This window comes from Mixophyes fleayi, chromosome 6, assembly GCF_038048845.1.
Source record: "Mixophyes fleayi isolate aMixFle1 chromosome 6, aMixFle1.hap1, whole genome shotgun sequence".
Lineage (NCBI taxonomy): Eukaryota > Metazoa > Chordata > Amphibia > Anura > Limnodynastidae > Mixophyes > Mixophyes fleayi.
Genome location: NC_134407.1, coordinates 80634691 through 80658361, shown reverse-complemented (window position 1 = coordinate 80658361; position 23671 = coordinate 80634691). Strand labels below are relative to the sequence as shown.

General features: G+C 41.8%; 1 protein-coding gene across 2 annotated transcripts in view; it reads left to right on the top strand.

Annotated features, from left to right (window-relative positions):
• The window catches only part of MYH10 (myosin heavy chain 10), a 107175-nt gene that overhangs the window by 75513 nt on the left and 7991 nt on the right, over positions 1 to 23671 (top strand). For both annotated transcript variants that reach the window (XM_075216940.1, XM_075216938.1), the window contains 23 exons: positions 756 to 870; positions 3022 to 3215; positions 3763 to 3884; positions 5389 to 5458; positions 5550 to 5710; positions 5919 to 6027; positions 6118 to 6249; positions 6977 to 7183; positions 7357 to 7494; positions 7918 to 8041; positions 15317 to 15488; positions 16231 to 16443; positions 16735 to 16879; positions 17006 to 17212; positions 17361 to 17465; positions 18340 to 18492; positions 20753 to 21001; positions 21289 to 21501; positions 21991 to 22203; positions 22320 to 22481; positions 22643 to 22771; positions 22988 to 23076; positions 23256 to 23379. In XM_075216940.1, coding sequence (XP_075073041.1) covers positions 756 to 870; positions 3022 to 3215; positions 3763 to 3884; positions 5389 to 5458; positions 5550 to 5710; positions 5919 to 6027; positions 6118 to 6249; positions 6977 to 7183; positions 7357 to 7494; positions 7918 to 8041; positions 15317 to 15488; positions 16231 to 16443; positions 16735 to 16879; positions 17006 to 17212; positions 17361 to 17465; positions 18340 to 18492; positions 20753 to 21001; positions 21289 to 21501; positions 21991 to 22203; positions 22320 to 22481; positions 22643 to 22771; positions 22988 to 23076; positions 23256 to 23379 — 3546 coding nt within the window. The remainder of the gene's footprint in view (positions 1 to 755; positions 871 to 3021; positions 3216 to 3762; positions 3885 to 5388; positions 5459 to 5549; positions 5711 to 5918; positions 6028 to 6117; positions 6250 to 6976; positions 7184 to 7356; positions 7495 to 7917; positions 8042 to 15316; positions 15489 to 16230; positions 16444 to 16734; positions 16880 to 17005; positions 17213 to 17360; positions 17466 to 18339; positions 18493 to 20752; positions 21002 to 21288; positions 21502 to 21990; positions 22204 to 22319; positions 22482 to 22642; positions 22772 to 22987; positions 23077 to 23255; positions 23380 to 23671) is intronic.

Sequence of the window (23671 nt, the reverse complement as noted above, 5' to 3'; positions counted from 1 at the left end):
TTTAGTGTGACTCTTTGATTCCACTCCAGTTTGAGTTAAACATTCAAGAACTACAATCCCTATCATTCATCTATTCAGTCCTGTCTGCACTGGCAAAGATTGCAGGAGACCAATGTATCCAAAATGTCCCTACCATATTCTCGATTTGTGTAACAGTCTACCAGAAACCTTCTGTAACTTTGCTTTATTCTAAGTAGGGTTTTTTGTTGTTGAATATCACAACAAAAGTTTAGAAAACCTAAAAGGCAAGCTGTTCTAATGCTTTTATTGTGAGCAAGAGAAACATACCACTGGTACTCATTGGCCAAATAATAATAATACATTTGTATATTTAAATAAAGGGCATTTAGTCAGTATGGGTTTGCAGAGATAGAGCAACCACATTCATTTGCATCTATATTAAAGCATACATTTGTTGAATCCACACAGCTATCTTTTCTAGTGTCTAAGTGAATCTCAGGTTTGTGCATTGAATGCAGTTATACAGCAGGTTTGTTGTCATGTCTGAGGGCAATAATATTTTGAATTCTGACACGTTAGCTAAAGTTCCTGTTTAAGTATAAGTTACACCTACTACCACTTTTGGCTCCCAACTTTTCTTACTGATTTTAATACTCTTATTTCTGCCATGTGATTTTACATCCTTACTGCGCCTGTTAGTTGAACTAGCTTGTACATTTACTAAATGAGCTCTTGCCCCACATGTTGAACATCCCTTTTATTTGTCATTGATTAAGTCCACTCTTCTCCCATAGGTGGATTATAAAGCTGATGAATGGCTGATGAAGAACATGGATCCTCTGAATGACAATGTTGCCACACTGCTTCACCAATCTACAGACAAGTTTGTGGCTGAACTCTGGAAAGATGGTATGGAAACTCCTCTGATATATTCATGGGCTGTGACATTCTTGAATATGCTGATAGTTCATGCTTGTACATATGTTTGCTCCATGGCCAGACACTCCTATCTAAACAGTCTCTCTTGTGTCTTCTCTTGACTTCCACTCCTAGACATACAGACAGTCCAGAGAGCCTCTTTTTATGACCACTTATGTGGAGGTGAATGCATAGATGTAGATTTAGTGCTGGAATTAGTGTCGAGTTTGTAGATTAGCCAGCATGCTTGGAGCAGAGGAAGGAGATAGTTGCACTGCACTTCCTAGAACTGAGAGCAATGTTAATTGAATATGTGACAAAAAACAAGTTGTTTATCTGTAACTAATTTTGTCATGTATTACACCATAAAAACTTTAATGTAAATGTTTGATCTTTCGTCCTTTTCTTGCTATGTATATGAATGCAAGTTGATAGGCACCCTGTCCTCTTTCTCTTCTATGCTAATATCATGGGTGCTGTTAAATCTTTGTGTGCATTGTCTGTGATTTATACTTAAAAATGAAGGATGTCTTGCGCTTCCATCAGACCTGTGTGTGCCAGCTAAGATTAATGCAGAAATTCTTACTGCTAGCTTGGCCAAGATAGGAAACTTCCCCACCTACCACAATGACCTAACTTTAACTGTTACTCCAAGTTAAAGGTTTGCTGCCGACTCCCCCTCTGCAACCCTACAGACCTCCGTTTTGTTTAAGTGGTAAGTACTGCTCTGCAGTACCTGCTGCTAGATTAGATTTTTATTATTTTCTTAGCATTACTGACATGTCAGTTAGTTTAGTAGTGGATTAGAGTGAGGTTTTACACTGGTTCATTTAGTTTTTAAATGGAATATAGTTTTTGTTTATTAAAAAAAAGAACAAGAACGTCCATCCTGCAGGCAGTGACAGTCACTATGCGACTCACTGTATTCTCCCGACGAGTCCAGCGCTGCCTCTGGCATGGAGCGTGGGGACTTAGACTGAGGAACAGCCATTTTCAGGGAACTACCAAGTCTCCTGCTGAGGCGGAGGGGGAGCTTGGATTTCATCTGGCCACATTCGGAGCACATATTAAAAGGCTGCAATGCAAAAGAAACAAGAAGCACAGCTATAGTAAGCAAATGCCTCCAGTGAGTATGTAGGATAATCCTCCCCAAAGTTTACAAAACCCTTCAGTGCAGGGAGTGTAACGGAGACCCCCACTCCCCTGCTGATTGGTGCACTCCAAAGGTAGGAAACTTCAGCTAAAGTTTACCTCAGACAGACTCCTGACTGAAATAATGGAGAATCCAACTGTGTGTATATATATATATATATATATATATATATATATATATATATATATATATATATATATATATATATATATATAATTTCACATTTACACAGGGCATATAGGGTTATATCTAGACTCTATTTGCACTTTGGTCACTTTTCACAATATTTTCCACATTTACATTATTATTACCACAGATATTCATATTACTGTTTGGATGCTATTAGCCAGAGTCAGAATTAGTAATTCTTTCTAGTCACACGTTATATTTGATCATAGGTAGTGTATATCAAGAAAAACATGTTTACCTAATCTTCTCTTCTAACCATAATCTCTGCCCAGTAAAGACTTAGTGCACTTGTATCCTACATACGGAGTTAATGAACATGTGGTCTGGAGCAGTATTCATGAGAATGCCATCTATCCACCAGTAACATCACATAGGCTGCATTCTAATCAATATTGGTTCAGCCACCTTCTGCCTATCACTCTGAACCAGTGATGTCACTCAGGCACTTTGGGGCATATTCAATTCGGGTTCCGGTCCGCGGTAACGCGCCGGAACGGCCCGCGAACGACATCCACGTTACCGCAATAACGTGGATTTTCGTTCGCAGCCCATAGGGTTGCGTACGAAAATCCGCGTTATTGCGGTACCGTAATACCAGCAATAACTGGCACTTTCCGCGGTAAGGCGCGTTACCGCGGCCCGGAACATGAATTGAATATGCCCCTTTGTGTCTCATTTCTCAATGATGTCACTAGTTCCGAGGCTGCTTTCAAAAGAATCTGTTACTGGCCTTTAAAAGACTGCTTCCACTGTGTGTTGGTGACAGGTCTTCTCTAAAACATGTGTTCCTCTTCCTACAGTGGATCGTATTGTGGGCCTGGACCAGGTAGCTGGAATGACTGAAACAGCGTTCGGCTCTGCATACAAAACCAAGAAGGGCATGTTCCGGACAGTAGGGCAGCTGTACAAAGAGTCACTGACCAAACTCATGGCCACTCTCCGTAATACTAACCCCAACTTTGTGCGGTGCATTATCCCGAACCACGAGAAGCGCGTAAGTGTGTGATGGTTAACGGGGGCATGATGAGATCAGAACTACTGGTCCCTGAGCAGTACACACAATAATGGCATTTTTGTTTGCTACTCATTGCTAATTCTATTGTGTAGACAGAGCTTGAACTAGCCACATCATTACTTTTGATTAAAGCGGGCCTATGACCACACACACATTTTCAGCCTGTAACTGTTCAGTTAAATAGAAACACCTCTTGCCATTAGGGAGTTCATTGAAAATGTAACTTTATATTACTGAGTTTATTATTTTCTGTAAATGTTCCATAAAATAAATGGACTTTAGTAGTCTTGACATTAAACCTTGCTTACTGTTAAGACAAAGTTAAGGGAAATATTAACCACATATCGTGTTGACAGTGGTCAGAGGTTTCATGACTAAGATAGGCAAATCTGAAGGCTTTACTAAGCATGAGCTTTAAAAGCAAAGCATGTTTAGCTTTGTAACAGGTTTAACTACTTGACCAATTGTCTTAGGATTTTGTGTGATAAACAAGAGACTTATTCCACAAATCCTGTGTCCCATACAGGCTGGTAAGCTGGACCCTCACTTGGTGCTTGATCAGCTCAGATGTAATGGTGTTTTGGAAGGCATCCGAATCTGTCGTCAGGGATTCCCCAACCGAATAGTCTTTCAGGAGTTCCGGCAGAGGTATTGTCACACACATTGTGCAAAGGGGCAAAAACAATTGCACACAATAGTAATAAATTGGTGAAATTTTAGCAAATACTATTTTATGTGCACCAATCACCATCCTACACACACTGGAAGTAGATTTTTGTAGGCTAAACCAGTGTTTGTGAGAATGCAGCCTGTCAAATCATTAGGAGCCAGTGACTTCTCTGAGGCGCAGTATTTGTTTTTCCTGCCCTTCATTTCTTTCAAACGCCACTTTATCTATTATCTTGTTTGATTTCACAATCCATTTCATATACATCTCTTCTATTATATATTATTTGTGTGTGCACCATTTTGTGTTTTTTTTTTTGTGGTGCAATGTTTGAGTAAAACTTTGACTGCATCACTTCTTTTGTTTTGATTTTTCTATTAGCACTTTAGTTTTAAATTTTGTCAAGTAAAGAATTAGTGAGGGAAGAAGTAGAGAAACAATAATCAGGCTCAGGGCAGGATCAAGGGTCATAATACAAAGCAATACAGTAATTCGCAAAATCAGTCCCGATAGGTTGGGTTAAAGCATCTTTCTGTTATCAATACTCATCTGCTTGTCCTGTTGTCACAAGCTTTAAAGTGGGTGGGAATAGAACAACCATTAGCCAATCATATCAGAATCACAGTAATAGGAGATGAGGAGTGTGGTGATCTTGTGGGAGGCATTGACCTGTTCACTTGTGTTAGTGAGGACAAAAGCTATATGTGACAGGGATAGTGTCATGATGTGAGGAGGAGGGCAGGAGGAAATTTGGAAGTCACAGACTGAAGGAGCAGTGTTCCCAACTGTACAGAGTATTTATGCTCCCATCAAACTGTTGTGGGAAGATTGTGGTGTCAAACTCATCTCTGTAATAATCAAAGTACATACATTAAACCTATTTTGATTTGGCTTCCAGACATTTTTTTTTTCCTGAAATCGATTAATGTCAGGGTACGTTACAGTGGTATTTGTATTTTTATCTTTGGGCTGCAGGACATAAAAGAAAAATGAAAAGAACCTTCAGTTTGTTTTACCTGCTTTTTATGACCCCTCCAAACATGTTATGTTTGAAGCAGTTCTGGTATGCAGCATGTCCTACATCAGGCCTGTCCAACCTGCGGCCCTCCAGGTGTTGTGAAACTACAAGCCCCAGCATGCTTTGCCAGTAGACAACCTGTTGATAGCTGGAAGGGCATGCTGGGACTTGTAGTTTCACAACATCTGGAGGGTCGCAGGTTGGACAGGCCTGTCCTACATCTTTGTGCACAGAAAGACATGTTTACCACAGAGGTCAATTATTTTTATTATGACAGATGTTCTTGTGCGTTTGTTTTCTAGCGTGTGTGAGCCTTTAGCACAGAGTAGCCTTGAGTGTCTCCCCACTCCCTGAAGCTTGTATGTAAATTGGTCAATTAATATCACTTAATTTGTATAAGCCAACTCTCTGTAAAAAGAATTGTGACGGATGTAGATGAGAGATACTTGTTGTTTATTTCCCTTTAGGTATGAAATACTCACCCCCAACGCCATTCCTAAAGGATTTATGGACGGGAAGCAAGCGTGTGAGCGGATGGTAAGGGGCATATGGCTTGATTTATTCTTTGAGGTCCCGTCCCCTGAGACCATGATAGTGCCCCCTTCTGACACTTACCTCTTCTCCACAGATCCGTGCTCTTGAATTAGATCCAAACCTTTTCCGAATTGGCCAGAGTAAAATTTTCTTCCGCGCGGGTGTGCTGGCGCACCTGGAAGAGGAGCGGGATCTCAAGATAACAGACATTATTATCTACTTCCAAGCAGTCTGCAGGGGCTATCTAGCCAGAAAGTAAGTATAGAACAGGTTTATTCATCTGATTCATGGTGAGAGATATTGAATGAAAAAGATTGGTTAAAAGCAACTGCCCTTTTGGTCAAAACCCATTCCAGTGTTCTGTTTAATAGTACCTTTAGGGCTTGCACTCATGGTCATTTTAAAAGAACACATGATGGTTTTAGTTATGAAATAAAACATTAGGTTTGTGTGTGTATCTCAGGGCCTTTGCCAAAAAGCAGCAGCAGCTGAGTGCCTTGAAAGTTCTACAGAGGAACTGCGCAGCCTATCTGAAACTGCGACACTGGCAGTGGTGGCGACTCTTCACTAAGGTAAGTGTTTTGCCCAGGCCACCCTAGTGTGATGATTACATTTATGTCAAAATATCAGGATTCATATATGTATGTATTTGTATTTTGCAGGTGAAGCCATTGCTGCAAGTCACTCGGCAAGAAGAGGAATTGCTGGCCAAAGATGAGGAGTTGCTGAAGGTGAAGGAGAAACAATGTAAAGTGGAAGGAGAACTTGTAGAGATGGAGAGGAAACATCAGCAGGTGAGTGGATGGGATTTGGATAGGACATACTAATGGCAGTTTGTCCTCTTTTAGACATTGTGGCTGTTTGAGATTTTTTTCAACTATCATGCTTTTTGTTACAGGTTCTGTGTTTGTTTAGTTTCTTTTTCAAGACTAAAAGAATTTTTTTAATATATATTTTCTGAGGATAGTTAAAAGCAGATATGATGGTAGTCAACCACTGTCTGTATGTCTAACTTGCATAAGAAAAATGCAAAATATCTAGGGGGAGACTTTGAAACAAAGTATTTTTCTAACAAAGAGCAATACATATTGATTTCAGCTAGTGTTCTGTTCATGTGGGTTTGGCCATTTCACTCACTATTGTCAGCTGCCTATTGTTCCCCACTGACAGCTCTAGTGTACTTGTAATGTAAAGTAAACAGGGTCTAATGTTTTTGCGGCAGCCTTGAAGTGAGAATGGACATGTGGCAGAAGAGGCAGACAGCCATATCTATCAGATGTTAAAAATCCATACAAGGAATATTATACTAACTGTAGATTTTCACGCAAACATATATACTTTTTTTTGGCGACTTGCAAGAATTGTATTATTTTAGTAATCGTGTTCCTTAAAGGGTTGTGGTTGAACAGCATGTTGGTATTTGAGGCACTGCTAGTTGAAGAGAACAGTGTAGATTCCATCCCAGTACAGGTAATAGGACTTCACTGTTCTATGTCTAACCTCTCTGAACCCATCTTTCAGCTGGTGGAGGAAAAGAACATTCTGGCAGAGCAGCTCCAAGCAGAGACAGAGCTGTTTGCAGAGGCAGAGGAAATGAGGGCTCGTCTTGCTGTTAAAAAACAAGAGTTGGAAGAGATTTTGAGGGATCTAGAGATTCGCATGGAGGAAGAGGAAGAAAGGAACCAAGTCCTGCAGAATGAGAAGAAGAAGATGCAGACTCACATCCAGGTATAAATCAAACACACCATCAATCATGATAGGTTAAAATATACAATCAGTGTTCAACAGATTTTCTGTCTGTTATCTCTATACCAGTTTACATCTTGGATCTCTGTTTGCACCAATATAATTTGCCTACTGTCCGCATTACATTCTTATAATATGTCTATTGCTCAATCAAGGATCTGGAGGAACAGTTGGACGAGGAGGAGGCTGCTCGACAGAAACTACAGTTGGAGAAGGTGACAGCAGAAGCAAAAATAAAGAAGATGGAGGAAGATATCCTCCTACTAGAGGACCAGAACTCAAAGTTTATTAAGGTAAGTTGCATTGTGGGGCATGGATTACTGTAGTAGTTAAAATAAACCTTGACTATTATTTGAGTGAGTTTAGGGCATTCTTAACCCAACCACTAGAGGACAGAATTTTTAGCATATTGCTTAGTGTTTTTGTGCACTGGGTTATACCTGAGCATCACTGTGTAATGCCAAGAAGGCACAAGATTATCTTTTTAGAAAAAAAAAAAACAGGTGGTAACCTAATGTTCCCATGTACTTCTTACTGCATAGAGGAGGTATCAAAATGTAAGTTGTGCATTATGCCACAGTTTCCATATTTATTGGTCGGTCTTGGGCTCAAGCTGGAGTTTTGACGATGGCTTGTGTACAGTAGGGTATGAAATAATTTTGTCTTTTGAGTACTTTCTTATAACTCTCTTATAACTCTCTCTAAATATGCTTCAGGAGAAAAAGCTGATGGAGGAGCGTATTTCAGAGTGCACCGCACAGCTGGCAGAGGAAGAGGAGAAAGCCAAGAACTTGGCCAAGCTGAAGAACAAGCAGGAGATGATGATTACTGATCTAGAAGGTAGATTATGGCCAGTTGCTAGTTTAGTGTTCATTCTTCCTTTGGGTTAGCTCTAAGAAAATCTAGTATTGATATTTCTCCTTCTGCATTTGATTTACACAGACATGGTTAAGCTCAACCCTCTAGAGGGCAGGGAACTGCTAGACAAGTTGATTCCTCCTCTCCTTGTAAACCCCTCTCTCTCCTGCTTTTAGACAAGTTTTTCTTTTTTTCCGTAATAGGTGGGTGCATTTTTTTAATTTTTATGCTTGTAATTTTTGTTCTATTCCTTGAAATATTGCTCATAGCTGCCCCCTGAAGCCTTGCAGAGGCTATCCTGTGCCCTCTCCTTCTGTGTTCCCACAAGTGATCACAATCAACAGTAGCCTGCATAATTTGGGCCAGCAAGGTGGCTAAGTGGTTAGCACTTCCACCTCTCAGCACAGGGGTCATGAGTTCAATTCCCGACCATGGCCTTATCTGTGAGGAGTTTGTATGTTCTCCCGCTGTTTGCGTGGGTTTCATCTGGGTGCTCCGGTTTCCTCCCACACTACAAAAACATTCTGGTAGGTTAATTGGCTGCTAACAAATTGACCCTAGTCTGTGTATCTATCTGTGTGTGTGTTCTCTGTACAGCGCTGTGGAGTGGGGCTGTATAAATTAGTGGCGCTATATAAATAAGTGATGATAATTTGGGGAGACGCAGGAGGCAATCTTTCCCAGCACTGAAAAGATCTGTACAAGGTCTGGTCAGAGTTTCTTCATCCCTGGAAAGGATATTAGAGTCTGCTTCCTCAGGTAGACAGTGCAGACTCCAGGTTCAATCCCAATCCCAAGAGCTGCCAGAGTCAGAGACTGACCCCTCTCTTATGGAGGATGGTGAACTTGTTGAAGACTCCAGACATTGAGGAGTTATCTGCCTGGGACAATGGTTACCCCAACAGGCAAGGAGTGAAGGACCTCATTCTAGCGGTAAGACAGGTGCTAGACATTTTTGAGGAAGAACAGGTGATCTCTTAGGTATCCATGTTTAAACGGAAAAAGAAACACACAATTTCTTTTTCATCCTCCCCACAATTGTCAGAGATTTGGCAAGATGGCAGATGCCATAGTAGATATCCGATTTCCAGAAGGTTATGCCTCAAGGAATCAGTGGCGCTATATAAATAAATGATGATGAATTATCCGTTTCCAGATTCTGAAGTGGTGTCATGGGAAAATCACCCCAGTGTGGATTCTCCCATTGCATATTTAGCAAAATCCACCATTTTTCCACTACCTGGTGCTTCTAAGTTAAAAGATGTCACTGATAGAAAGTGTGAGGACATCTTGAAATCCATATATTTGCCTACAGGGGCTTCCGTGACAGCGGCAGCATGGGTGATTTAAAGCAGTGGAAAAGTGGTCTCTTCCCTCAGTAATGGCCTTCAGTCGGGAGTTCCTAGAGCTGATCTGTCATCCTTGGCCGACCATATTAAGGAGGCAGCCGAATATTTGGGAGATGCAGTACTTAACGCAGGTCAGGGATTATCCCGGACCTCTTCCCCCCTAGCAGTGGCGGCGAGGCGCACACTGTGATCGAGATCAAAGTAGGCGGATGCTGAATCCAAAAAAGCTTCTGAGGCATTACCATATGATGGTTCAGCATTATTCAGTCCACCCTTAGAAAAATTCTTCTCTCAGGCCGCTGTGGGATGAAGTTCATTTCTACCACATAGGACTCAGGTTTTTCTCACTGATTGTGCAATGGTGAGGTTAACCGGAGATGGACACCACTTACAAGGCTCTCTCCAACTCTACTGCCCCCTACATCTCTAACCTTCTTTCCATTCACACTCCCGCCCGCTCCCTGCGCTCAGCCAATGACCGACGCCTCTCCTCCACTCTTATCACCTCTTCCCACTCCAGAATCCAAGACTTTTCCCGTGCTGCCCCCCTTCACTGGAATGACCTACCTCGTTCCATCCACCTCTCTCCTACTCTGTGCTCCTTCAAAAGTGCGCTGAAAACCCACCTCTTCCTCAAAGCCTACCAATCATCCACATAACCCCTTTCTCTATACTCCACTCGCTCTCCCCTTGCCTTATCTGGCTCCCCCGTGCCTTATCTGGCTCCCCCTGTGCCAGTCTGTTTTCCCTCCCTTAGGATGTAAGCTCACATGAGCAGGGCCCACTTCCCTCCTGTCTCCTTACCGTTCTTCTGCTCCTTGTTTACTACATCAGCCAGCCTGGAGTTTCTGAAGCATTGGTATTTTTGTTTATTGGTTTGTACTGTTTTACCCTGTTTAGTCTACTGTTTGTATTGTGTACGGCGCCGGGGAAACCTTGTGGCGCCTAACAAATAAAGGATAATCATAATAATAATACCAGTGGCTGCTCTCTAGACAAAACATAGGCGTTTTCGCTCCCTTCGTTTTGCAGGCAGATCCAGAGGCATCCCCCAGCAGAGGTCATTCCTCAGTACCCTCGGGGAGGGACGCAGCGAGGTAGGCAGGCTTGGACAGGTCGACGCCCAAAACCAACAGACAAGCAACCTGCATGACTCCTTTTCCCCCCTTGCAGAAGTACAGTGGTAGTGAACCATCCCCTGATGTTCCCAGGACAAATTGAACAGTTCTACCACAGACGCCTGGGTAAAAGAAATAGTTTGCAGGGGTTATATCACAGACCTTTTGGGATAGCCCCCGTGGCGTTTCATGGTTACTCCCCCCTCCGCGAGAACGAGCCAGGAGGGTGACCCTTCAAAAAGTTATTCTCTCCATGTTGGGGTCAGGAGTGATTGTACCGGTCCCAAAAGAACAACGGGGGTTGGGGGTTTTTCTTGCATCTCTTCCTGGTACGAAAACCAAATCTGTCATACCATCCCATTCTAAACTCAAAATCCCTCAATGCTCACTTGAGGTTTTCCAATTTCCGCATGGATTTGATTTGTTCGGTAATAAATTCAATGGAACCAAACAAGTCTAAGGATGCTTGCCTTCATAAACCAGTTTGGCAGGGACATCGCAACCTCCTCAGGTTTGCGGAGGACCAATCTCCCTTTCAATTCCAGGCTCTGCCCTTTGGTCTGAAACAACGCCAAGGGTATTTACGAAAGTCATAGCAGTGATGGCTTCAGTCTTACATCAGCAAAGAGTAACGGTCCTTCCGTACTTGGACAATCTCCTGATCAAGGCAGATTCGGTCTCTCGGCTGAGGTCCCATCTGCATCTGACTGCTCAGACCTTGTAGTCTCACTTCTGGATTATACATTTCAAAAAATCCAGATTAAAGCCCACTCAACGCATAATTTTCTTGGGCCTTTTGTTTGTCACTAGTTGCCAGAGAGTCTTTTTGCCCCCAGACAAAAACCAGACCATGCAACAACAGGTAAAAGCTCTGTTGTCCCCGAAGCGTGTATCAATCCTTCAGTGCATGAGGCAGTGCAATTTGTGAGATTACATTCTTGCCTCTTCCAGCAAGAGCTCCTTTCGAAGTGGAATATGACGAATCCCAGGTCCTTTACCTGTCACCATGAACCCGCCTGTCCTAGTTGTGGTGGACGCGAGCAGCGAATTTCAATCAGGGAAGACCGTTTTCTATATGGGATTGGACCATTGTGACAACGGATGCCAGCCTGTCACGCTGGGGGGACGGTGACTTTGAATCTCCGACTATAGGGCATCTGGTCCACGGAGGAGAAGTTGCCCATTAATGTACTTGAGTTAAGGGCGGTCTTCAAAGTGTTGGTTCGAGCACAGTCCCGATTGAAAAACAGATCCATTTGGATTCAATCCAACAATGCCACGGCAGTGGCATATATCTACCACCAAGGGGGAACCAGAAGTCTTCTGGCCATGAAGGAGGTGACCAAGATCAGTGGCTTCAGAAGAGTGAATGGCATAGCACTCAGGTTTTTCTCACTGATTGTGCAAAGGTGAGGTTAACCGGAGATGGACATGATGGCCTTTCGGTTGAATTGCAAGGTGACCAAGTATTGTGCCAGGTCACGGGATCCCCAAGCGTACCTAGTGGATGCCATGACTGTTCCTTGGAGGATCGGATTGGTTTACATATCCCCCCCCCAATACTGATGTTACCCCGGATATTAAAGAAGAGCAGACACAAAGGAGTTGAGGTCATTCTTCTGGCACCTGATTGGCCAAGAATACCGTAGTACACGGATCTTCTCGCCATGAAAAAGAACGCACCTTAGGAACTTCCTCTCAGGAAAGATCTGCTCAGCCAGGGTTTGTTTTTCCATCAGGACCTAGCACGATTGGCTTTGACGGCTTGGAAGTTGAAACCTTAATCCTTCGACGTAAGGCTCTCTCAGATAGGGTCATTCAAACAATGATAAAGGCTAGAAAACCAACATCTTCCAGAAATTACCATTGTGTCTGGAAGACATATATAGGTTTGTGTGAGCAGAGAAGTGTGTCAACCTTTTTCTTCCGTTTAGCCACAGTTTTAGCATTCCTTTATGACTGTTTGGCATCCCTTAAGGTACATGTGTCGGCCATGTCCATTTATTTTCAGAGGTTTTCTCCAGGGGGTCTTACATGTTCAGCCACCTTTTGTTCCTCCGGTGGCTCCTTGGGACCTAAACTTCTTAACTGCATTACAGAAACCGCCGTTTGAACCCCTAAATCTATTTCCATCAAGCTTCTGACTTGGAAAGTTGCTTTTTTGTTGGCAATTTCTTCGGCAAGACGTGTTTTAAGAGTTGGCGGCACACACCTGCAGAGCTCTCTTCTTGGTTTTCCATGACGATAGTGCTGTTTTGAGGACTCTACCTTCTTTTCAACTAAAAGTTGTATTCAAATTTCGTATAAACCAGGATATAGTTATCCCGATGTTGTCTAGAGATCCTTCATCCAACAGTCAAGGTTGTCTGACAGAATTGGATGTGGTCAGACCCTTACAGATCTATGTGGATTGCTCATCTTCAGTTCGCAAGACAGACAGTCTTTTGATTCTGTATGATGCTCGAAAACGAAGTAAGCTATAGCCAGATGGATAACTGCTACTATTAGGCGGGCCTATGTTTCTCAGGGGTCTCCGGGTTCCTGAGTGCCTCATGACTCACTCCATTAGGTTGGTTGGTACTTCCTGGGCAGCCACATGATTGAGTGTCCACACGTTCACTAAATTTTATCGTTTTCATGTCTTTGCCTCCAAAGACGCCAGTTTTGGCTAAAAAAAATTGCACGCAGCTCAGGCTGCGTGTTCCCACCCATGAAGGGGCTGCTTTGTAATATCCCCATGGTGAGCAGTGTCTCCCAACTGTATGTGCAAGAGAAAACAACATTTTTGTACTTGCCATAATATATCTTTCTCTTAACAGAGTTGGGGCATACGGCGATCCCACCCTTGTTTGTGATTTCTAATGGTTTATTAGTGTTTTATTGATTTATGTTGCACCTCTCTTGTGGCTTTGTAAGAAAAATAACTGACCTCTATGGTAAGAGGGGGCATAGGAGGGAAGGGAGCAGGCCAAACAGGTCTTTTTAGTGCCTAACTCCACACAGCGCCCTCTATATCCCATGGTGAGCAGTGTCCCCCAACTGTGTTAAGAGACAGACATTTTACGGTAAGTACAAAAATTTTGTTTTTGGCTCCCTCTTCAGACAGGAGAGTTTTGGAGCAGTGGACTTTGTTTCCATGTGTCATCTTTCTGAAGACAAGACTGCACTTTGGACTAAAGAGGGCTCTCTTACCTCTGCACATTGTCAGCTATGGACATTGTCAGAGGACCGGTGTTCATAGAACCCATGAAGTGCACAGAACTTTGACCTTTTGGTCCTCTATGATGCCTGAGTCCAAACAGACTATTGACAGATGGATGACTATGATAAGTCTGTCAGACTTACATTGGAGCAGGGCAGCCTATTCGCAAAAATGTGACTACACTTTCTACCAGATCAGTGGGTGCCTTCAGGGTGGTGTGGCTCGGGCCTCAGCTAAGCAGCTGTCTGCTGGCCACCAGGTGTTTGGTCCACACATTATTATTATTATTATTATTATTATTATTATTATTATTATTATTTATTTATAGGGCGCCACTAGCTATCCATAGCGCCGTACAGGGACAGACAGAAACAACGATACAGGGTGAGACAGCACGGTACAGTAAACAAAAAGCACAGTAACTCCGAAGCTCAATGTACAGCTAGATGAGAGGTGAGAGCCCCAAGGGGTAGAGAGAGGGGTAGAAGGGCAGGAGGACCTCGTGGAAGAGACAAGGAGCTGAAGAGCAGAGTTAAGGTGGTGGAGAACAGAAGGAGAGGAGGCCCTGCTCGAAGGAGCGTACAATCTAAGGTTAATCTACATTAACTAAGTTTACCAGATTCAACATTTTTCAGTACAGAGATGCTGGTTGTGGACAGCAGCTGATGGGTACAACAACTTCTGAGCGTACTTTCACATAGGGGCAGGATAACTTTTGTCTGCATTCAGTGGGGAGACAGTGGAAGTCCACACTTTTACGCTCTTCTTTTTGTAATAGTTTTAACGGTTGTTTGTTGTTGGAGAACCTAGTTTTTTGCTTGTGTGTTTTTTTTTTTTCTTTGTCCGTTTCTCCTTGTTATGAACTTAGCAACTTGGTTAGAAATTAACTGAGTATCGCAGCAGTCTGCCTTGATATGGGGGGGAGCAGTTTAGACGTTTAGGGGGGTATTCAATTGTTGCTTTTAACGCGCTAAAACAAAAAAAAACGAGCGCTCTAAAAATATTAGCGTTAATACGGTAATATGCGCGTAAATACCGTTAATACGGTAGTTTACTCGCTGAATTTCATCTCGCAGCTCAGGGAGCTGCGAGATGAAATTTAGCGAGTAATTACCGTATTAACGCTAATATTTTTAGAGCGCACGGTTTTTTTTTTTGTTTTAGCGCGTTAACGGCAACAATTGAATACCCCCCTAAGTTCGATTATTTAAAGTGCCCATGCTCTAGCTGAACCGCTCTATATTTCATTTGTCAGAGGCCAGACAGACATATGAATTGCACACAAAATGACCCACACAAGAATACTTTGTGTCTATCCTCTTTATCTGCTACTTTTTTGCTATTTAGTCTGGCATCTTATAAACTGGCCAGGAGCAAGAGGGTTAGGTCACTTTATAATGAGAACATTTGGCAACTATACTCCCAGAACACTACCTAAGTTTCTACCCTATGTTTCTGTACAATCATCTTAAGTCTTTATACCTTAAGTCTTTAACATTAAGTACAAATCCCTTTGGTCAAATAATCTTTCATTTTGTTCTTCACGTTATCTCGTTTCCCATTTTGTTTACTGTTTAATGACTTCTAGAGAGGTTGAAGAAGGAGGAGAAGACCCGTCAGGAACTGGAGAAAGCTAAAAGGAAGCTTGATGGGGAGACCACAGACCTTCAGGACCAAATAGCTGAGCTCCAAGCTCAGATTGAAGAACTAAAGTTGCAGCTGGCCAAAAAAGAGGAGGAACTGCAAGCTGCTTTAGCCAGGTAATTTGATATGTATTATATTACTATAGAAGAGAATTGGCGACCCTGCCACCTCGTGAAATTCATCTGTGGCCTTCACCACAAAGAGCAAGGTAATGTCCTTTTTGTTAGCAGTTCATGCACCCAGCCTGCACATAATAGTGTTATCCTTTACTGGAATTGTAATATCTATTTATTAATAGCCTGTGATTTCATCTCTGAGAACATATTGTACTTGTACTTAGATTGCAAAAGAGGGCTCAGTTTAGGGGTGTTAAGCTGCAATTGTGCATTTATGATTTAAAATAGCCTACTTCAGGGACCACTGTGTGCACAAGAACCTGAAAATTTAATGTTCACCTTTGCCTGTTGTAATTTAGTCTCCTGTCTGACCAAAATCGTCATAAAGTCAGACCATAGACCATACCACCAAACTGTTGTATTGAGTATCGTATGAGATTGCCGGAAATAATTAGGGAGGTGAAGAATTATGGGACTATTATAAAAACCGTTGCATGCTAGATAATGTTGAACTCTGCTAGTTGTCTAGTAATGCGTCTGTTAACTCCTGCAACATAAATTTTATTATACATTGCTCTCTCTATTTATGTTAGATGACACAATTGGTAAATAAAAAACAGTGTTACTTTGTCTTTGAATTTATAAAGTATTCTTACTCCTTAAACATTGAACATGTCTAGAGGACCATTCTATGTGTACCCAGTTATTGATGTATCCTGCATTCCATGCATTTTGCCTACAGAGGAGATGAGGAAGTTGTGCAAAAGAACAATGCTCTCAAGCTGGTGAGGGAGTTGCAGGCTCAAATTGCGGAGTTACAGGAAGATCTTGAGTCAGAGAAAGCTTCACGTAACAAAGCAGAGAAACAGAAGAGGGACCTGAGTGAGGAACTGGAGGCACTAAAGACAGAGCTGGAGGATACTCTGGATACTACTGCTGCTCAGCAGGAACTGAGGTATTGTATCATGAGGTCACTTTTTCCTTACAGATAGGGTTATTAATCCCAGGCAAGAGTTTAAAGAAAACTGTATCCTCCATAGAAAGTATTATATGCATTTCTCTTTTGTGGTATCTTATCATGTAAGTCTTCAGATGCAGTATACCATTGTTCGTTCAGACAGCTATGCAATCTCTCCTTTGGCTAACATAACGTCTGTAGTCTGTGGATCTTTTACTTCATCAGTTAAACAATTAGCAGTATTAATAATGTTGTTTTGCAAAACTTATTCTTTACCTTCTTTTTCAGGACCAAACGTGAGCAGGAAGTAGCTGAGCTGAAGAAAAACATTGAAGAGGAGACCAAGAACCATGAAGCTCAGATCCAGGAAATGAGGCAGCGGCAGGCCACAGCCTTGGAGGAGCTATCTGAGCAACTGGAACAAGCTAAGAGGGTAAGAGACAGGAGGCACAAGATGCAGAGACCAAGCCTTTGTCTGGTCTACATTCATTAATTTTAGGTCTCCATATAGTCATGAAAATGGGTTTCCCTCATTTTGCCTTTCTGTTCTGTGTCACAGTTCAAGGTAAACCTGGAAAAGAACAAGCAGGGTCTGGAGTCTGACAACAAGGAGCTCAGTGGAGAGGTGAAGGTCTTACAGCAGCAGAAGGCCGAGTCTGAGTACAAGCGGAAGAAACTGGAAGCACAAGTTCAGGAGCTTCATGCCAAGGTGTCAGAAGGAGATAGACTGAGGGCAGAGCTAGCTGAAAAGACCAGCAAACTTCAGGTACTGTCATCTTCCATAACAGGTAATCCGTGTAAAAATCCATTTGCCTTTGAAGTAGGCCACATATTTGCAGACGGTAGTGTGTTCCATTTTTCATTTTGGTTAAAAATTGTTATACACATTCACTTACAAGTATTTTTTTCTTTAGAATGAACTTGAAAATGTATCAAGTCTGCTTGAGGAAGCTGAGAAAAAGGGTATTAAACTGGTAAAGGATGTTGCTGGCTTGGAGTCTCAGTTGCAGGATACTCAGGTAAGAATATGTACATTACATCATAGAGAAGTCCTTTTCATTGTAGTGCCTTCTCTCATTGCCAAAAGGAGAAAATTTGTTGATTATATGCTGCAATACCAATTATAACCAGTAGGGGGTGCCTTCTATTTGCATGATGTGCAGTGTAGTCATTTCCAGCAAGTGTGTGAATAGATTGCCTTGACATTTAACAAATATATACATAATTTGTATTTGAGAAACAGGAATCCTGTTAGCTTTGCCATATAGGAGATGTATAGTATTTCTACTCTTTTTAATTTGTTGCTCTGCTCTGTATCCGGTGTCAAGAGCCGTGGCACTGAGGATAAGTAAGTCTGCTCTTCCACACCCACTTCTAGTGCAAACTTACCACCTCATCCCAGGTGTTAACTTTAGAGTTTAGATAGTAGTAGGTATTTGTGCCCTTTTAGTTTGTTCACCTATTTCTAGTTCCTAAGCGTTCTAGAGAGGTGTATTGAATAGGTTGTAGTCCATACTACCATCTACATATTTTCCCTGTGAGCACAATATGATGCAGAGTAGGTCTTCTAATATACTCCACCCTGACCTGAACTTAAACCACCCTCCTACGTTCATTTTGCAGAACCTAGCAGAGTATGGGACTATGGTTGTCTTGTTAGAGGTTGACACTAGTATCTGGTATCTATTATTGGGCAAAAAGAATTCTTTAAATCAGCTCTTCTAGCTTCGCAATCTACCATTCAGCTGCCATTATTTATATATGGCAAAACATCATGGGGACCAATTACCAGTGTTGCTGTAGAGCAATAGATTAAGGATACAATTAGTTTTGTATTTCATATACAGCTAGAGAAGATCCATGTATTTTTAAAATTCTTGTTCCTCCTGACAGGAGCTGCTCCAAGAAGAGACTCGACAGAAGCTCAATCTCAGCAGCCGCATTCGTCAGCTGGAAGAAGAGAAGAACAATCTACAGGAGCAGCAGGAAGAAGAGGAGGAGGCAAGGAAAGCCTTGGAGAAGCAGATCCTTACCCTCCAGGCACAGGTAACCATGTCACCCCATGAACTATTGTACTTTAAAGTACATTGAGAAAAAAAAGCTTCCTAAAATTGAAAACTTCTGCAGGTAAAGTGGTTGCACTACCCTCTCTACTTGGGGATTCCCTCCAAGTACATGTCTGCTTCATCCCTAGTGGACCCAGTATTTATTTTAATGTCAGATTTGGGGCTGCTATATACAGCATTTCAAACATTTCTCAAATCCCTCCCCTCTTATCCCTACTTGGAACAACCCTAAATTCCCTACTAGGCAATCCCCAGCCTGCTTTACTGATGGATGTTTTGGAAAATGGCTATTGTATTTCATTACGTGACTTAACATAAATTCGCATTTCCAGAGACCCTTCATTACCTCCTTAATAAGATGAGCTGCCACTAACAACTTGAATCCAGCTGCTTCATTAAACTTTAACAGATCTATAGGCCAAGGGCATGATCTGTTGGACATGTACAAGCTTTTGTGCTTTTGTTATCTTAAAAACACCCCCCCCCCCCCACCCCCATTCAAAAGGAATGCAGATAAACAAGCAGATCTTCACTATTTATTTATCTAGCACCACCGGCTAATTAGCCTACCAGTATGTTTTTGGAGTGTGGGAGATCAGATTGTTAACGCAGTCTGATAATTGGTAGCCACCCATTGGAAACATCCAAATGCTCTGTCTCTGCAGTTCATCATCAGCACAATTTGGCACTAGCTGCAATGGAAGTGATTACAGCCTGCCTCAATAATACACCATACAATTTCTCCCAAATGTGTTACCTATGGTATCTTTTCAATAGAGACCCCAAGGACATTCATTGAAAGAAATGTCGGATATTTTGTTTTAACACTGCATACATACATGTTATCTCTCTGTAGGACAAAACTTACAATGTCCTCAAGTACACCAGAGGCCCTAACTCCAGCTTCTCTCCCTTCCTATTTTTCCCACCATTCCCACTTGCCCTCCAGTCTTCCACTATTTTAAAATAAACTACCTGTCTTGTTTGAAGCTTTTGATGGTAGATAGGCCAATATTTTTACCAGTACTTAATAAATTCAGCCACTGGGGTGGTTGCTATTCTTTAATCATAAATTAGGTGTATTTTCACTACAAAAGGACAATGTTACCAGGATTAAGCCAGGTCTAGCCAAGTTTACCTTTACCGATTTACAATCTGCCACCCATCAGCCAGTTTATGAGCATTATGGTAGATTTGGTGCAGTTTAAAGTCTGCTAAAATAGTTTGAATAAAAAATGCCCAATATTTATAAAAACAGCACTGCCCATTTTATCATTTGATAACGACAGACTTGGTGTAGGAGAAGTACCATTTTTGTGTTGCAGCGTATGATTATCATTTGTAAACTTTGTGTGCTGCCATTGAGCATTGTCCTCTGTTCGGCAAAGCTTTGCCCTCTTTTGAACTCTGTGTAGGAAGTAGAATTTTACTGCACATCCTGCTTTATGGTCTTTTACTGAACATAATTTAATTCTCAAACAACGTTCATGAATGCTGCTCTGAGAGTCTTCATAATCCAGTTAAAATGTATTCGAAAAGTTAAAGTGAACCAAGACTTGCACACTGTAGAGGCAGCCACTATCTGGGCTGAACCATTAGTTGTGGAAAAGCTTTGTGCCTCATGCCATAGTGATGTCACCAGTTCTTGGTGAATTTATAGGTCGGATATTGGTTCAGGCCACAGATTGTGTGCTTCAAGGTTTACTTTAGTGGTGCTGCTTTTCTATATGGGAAACCTAAAAACAGAAAGGCAGTGCACATATCTAGTGTGATTACTCTTAGATAAGTAGTAAATGTTGCACACCAAAACATGGGAGACAAAAGCCTATTTAAAATGGGTTTTAGCTTTCATATGTTACTACAACGAATTGTTAATGATATTTATGGTTTTTTGTTTTCATTTTGATAACTTTTTGACGGTAAGGCATATTATCATTAATTTATGTGTTCCCTAGTAGTTTTTTTTTATTATTCCATGTGACTGGAAAATTCCCTCTGTAAAGCTGCAAGATATTCATAGTTATTAGTTTGCCACACTCAGTAGCTCTCTCATGAGCAGGGCCATTCCTACCTTTGTTTTCTTGTCTGCTTTTATTTTGTATGTCCTTGTTGTATGTTTTCCATGTTTTCCCCATCACCCAGTGCTGAAGAGCCTCATGGCGCCTTTTAAGTCAGCGACCATAAAATTCATGCATGTGTTTGTAACTGGTTTATTATTATTTTTTCTTTTTACAAATTAGCTTTTAGAAACCAAGAAAAAGGTGGATGATGATGTGGGGACCATAGAGGGACTAGAGGAGGTCAAGAAGAAACTCTTGAAGGACATGGAATTGATGGGTCAACGTTTGGAGGAGAAGGGTTTGGCCTTCGAAAAATTGGAGAAGACCAAAAATAGACTTCAACAGGAGCTGGATGACCTTGTGGTAGATTTGGATCACCAAAGGCAGATAGTGTCCAACCTGGAGAAGAAACAGAAAAAGTTTGATCAAGTGAGTATGTTGTCTCCACCCTTGTATTTCATGATCAAGGGAAAGGTCTCAAAATATGTTCATAATATCCTATATGTCAAGGTTCAAGTGTTTGAAGGAGTGATATTACAATTCTCCCCAAAACTGTTGTATGTCTACACACAAGGTGTTTTCACAGAAATACAGTCAGGTGCCATATTCACTTCAGCAAGACAGTGTGCATAGTCCCTTCAAAACAATGATAGCTTCTTTAGTTCAAAAAAATATGTTGCTGTCCTTTACATTCTTACCTCTTTCATCCCTTTCAGCTTCTTGCTGAAGAGAAAAACATCTCGGCTCGATGTGCAGAAGAACGTGACCGGGCTGAGGCTGATGCCCGGGAGAAGGAGACCAAGGCTCTCTCGCTAGCCAGGGCTCTTGAAGAAGCATTGGAGGCTCGAGATGAGTTTGAGAGGCTGAACAAGCAACTAAGAGCAGAGATGGAGGATCTAATGAGCTCAAAGGATGATGTGGGAAAGAGCGTAAGTATGCCAGCAGGCATTGCGTTTATGTTGGACCACTATACACATGGATTTTTGTTTGTGCTTACAAAGTTTACATTTTCACTTGTTGAAAGGGTATGATTCCATACTGCAATATTGCATGATGTTCAGTTTTTGTTTTGGGTTTTATCTTATTCTATTTATAGATTTGACTCTAGATGTACTTCACAGTTTGTTTGTGAGCCCATTTCTCTATCATTATTGACTGTTATGGTTATAGGCTCAACATTCCTTTGTTGTTTCCAGGTTAGTGTATTTGAACACTATTGCAGCTGTGGTGCTAGGTTGTATTTTCGACCTGCTTACCCATCTTGTTCACAGTTGTGTTTCTAGGTTACTCTTTCCTATCACTCATAATGGTTCTAGGATCCTGTCTATTCCCACTATTGACAAACTTAATTATGGGTTATTGTGTCCTCTCACTATTGACTGTTGAGGTTATAAGTAGCACACTCTACTTCTTGGTAGGTCCATGAGTTGGAAAAGTCAAAGCGAACCCTTGAGCAGCAGGTAGAAGAGATGAGGACTCAGCTGGAAGAGTTGGAGGACGAGTTACAGGGCACAGAGGATGCCAAGCTGCGCCTGGAGGTGAACATGCAGGCGATGAAGGCACAGTTTGATCGAGACCTACAGGCACGTGATGAGCAAAATGAAGAGAAGAAACGCATGTTAGTGAAACAGGTGAGTATTTGTTGTAATAGGTACATGGGTAGAAACTATTGCCCCCAATATGTGTTCTGTACAGCTCTAGAGCATAATGAATTGTGATGCTGAGGCTTTGTTTGTGTTTTTTCAAGGTGAGGGAAATGGAGGCAGAGCTGGAAGATGAGCGTAAGCAGCGAGCTCTGGCTGTCGCTACCAAGAAGAAGTTGGAGATGAATTTGAAGGATCTAGAGTCCCAAGTAGAGGCTGCAAATAAGGGACGGGAAGATGCCATCAAGCAGCTGCGCAAACTGCAGGTACTGTCTACAAGGAACATGGATAGGAAATTGACAGAACACTTTCATATACTTGAAAGGGAGCTGTGGACGATGACCATGGACCTATAGCATACTAGAACCTGGGCAACCTACCACTGGCTTTCTTGTGGTGAAATAACTTAACTCCTTTGTATTGCAAGGCTCAAATGAAAGATTACCAACGGGAGCTTGAGGAGGCAAGAGCATCTCGAGATGACATCTTCTCTCAGTCCAAGGAGAATGAGAAGAAGCTGAAGAATTTAGAAGCAGAAATTCTCCAGCTCCAGGAAGTGAGTATGCAGACCTGTAGGTATCTGGCAACTCATTAAGATATGGTCTTTGTAATACTGTAGTATTATTAAATGTCCTTTGTGAACTTCAGTGGGGCCTGGGGTTCTCATCAGAACCATACAACTGATGCTTTTGATTTTAATTTACAGACACCCACAGATGTAACTACAGAGTAAGTCTCATTATTTAACAAAGTCCATACTTCATATCCACAGGAACTTGCAGCCTCTGAGCGATCTCGACGTCATGCAGAGCAGGAGCGAGATGAACTTGCTGATGAGATCTCAAACAGCACCTCAGGAAAGTGAGTAATTTTACTTTTGACATTACCTTATTTGTAACCGTTAAGTGAAACGTGCATTAGACTTATTGTTTGTAGCAGAATAGAAGACAACTGACTATTTTGCTAGCTGTCGCGACTGTCTCAGTCTCTGTTCTGTACTGCCTAATGCATAAAGTACTAGATCTAGTTTTCATTGACAGGTCTGCCCTCCTGGATGAGAAAAGACGTTTGGAAGCAAGGATTGCCCAGCTTGAAGAAGAGTTGGAAGAGGAACAAAGTAATATGGAGCTTCTGAATGACCGATTCCGCAAGACCACTCTCCAGGTCAGATTATAATTTTGAGAGAGGCAAAATTTATTATCTAGGTTAAGTTTCTGCAAAGCTGAATCTGTTTTCTCCTGGACATGAGCTTATAAGCAGAGAATGTCATGCTGTAAGACTTTACTATTGTTGTTTAAATTGTCATGTTAAACTTTATAGCTTCTCTTGACTGTATATATTATCTTACTATCCTGTTTTAGATTCTATCCTATATCCAGCCCATTACTTGTACACAGCAGTCTGCTAGAAAATTGATCTACATTTGAATGTTTAGTGTTTTGTTGTATTGCCCATG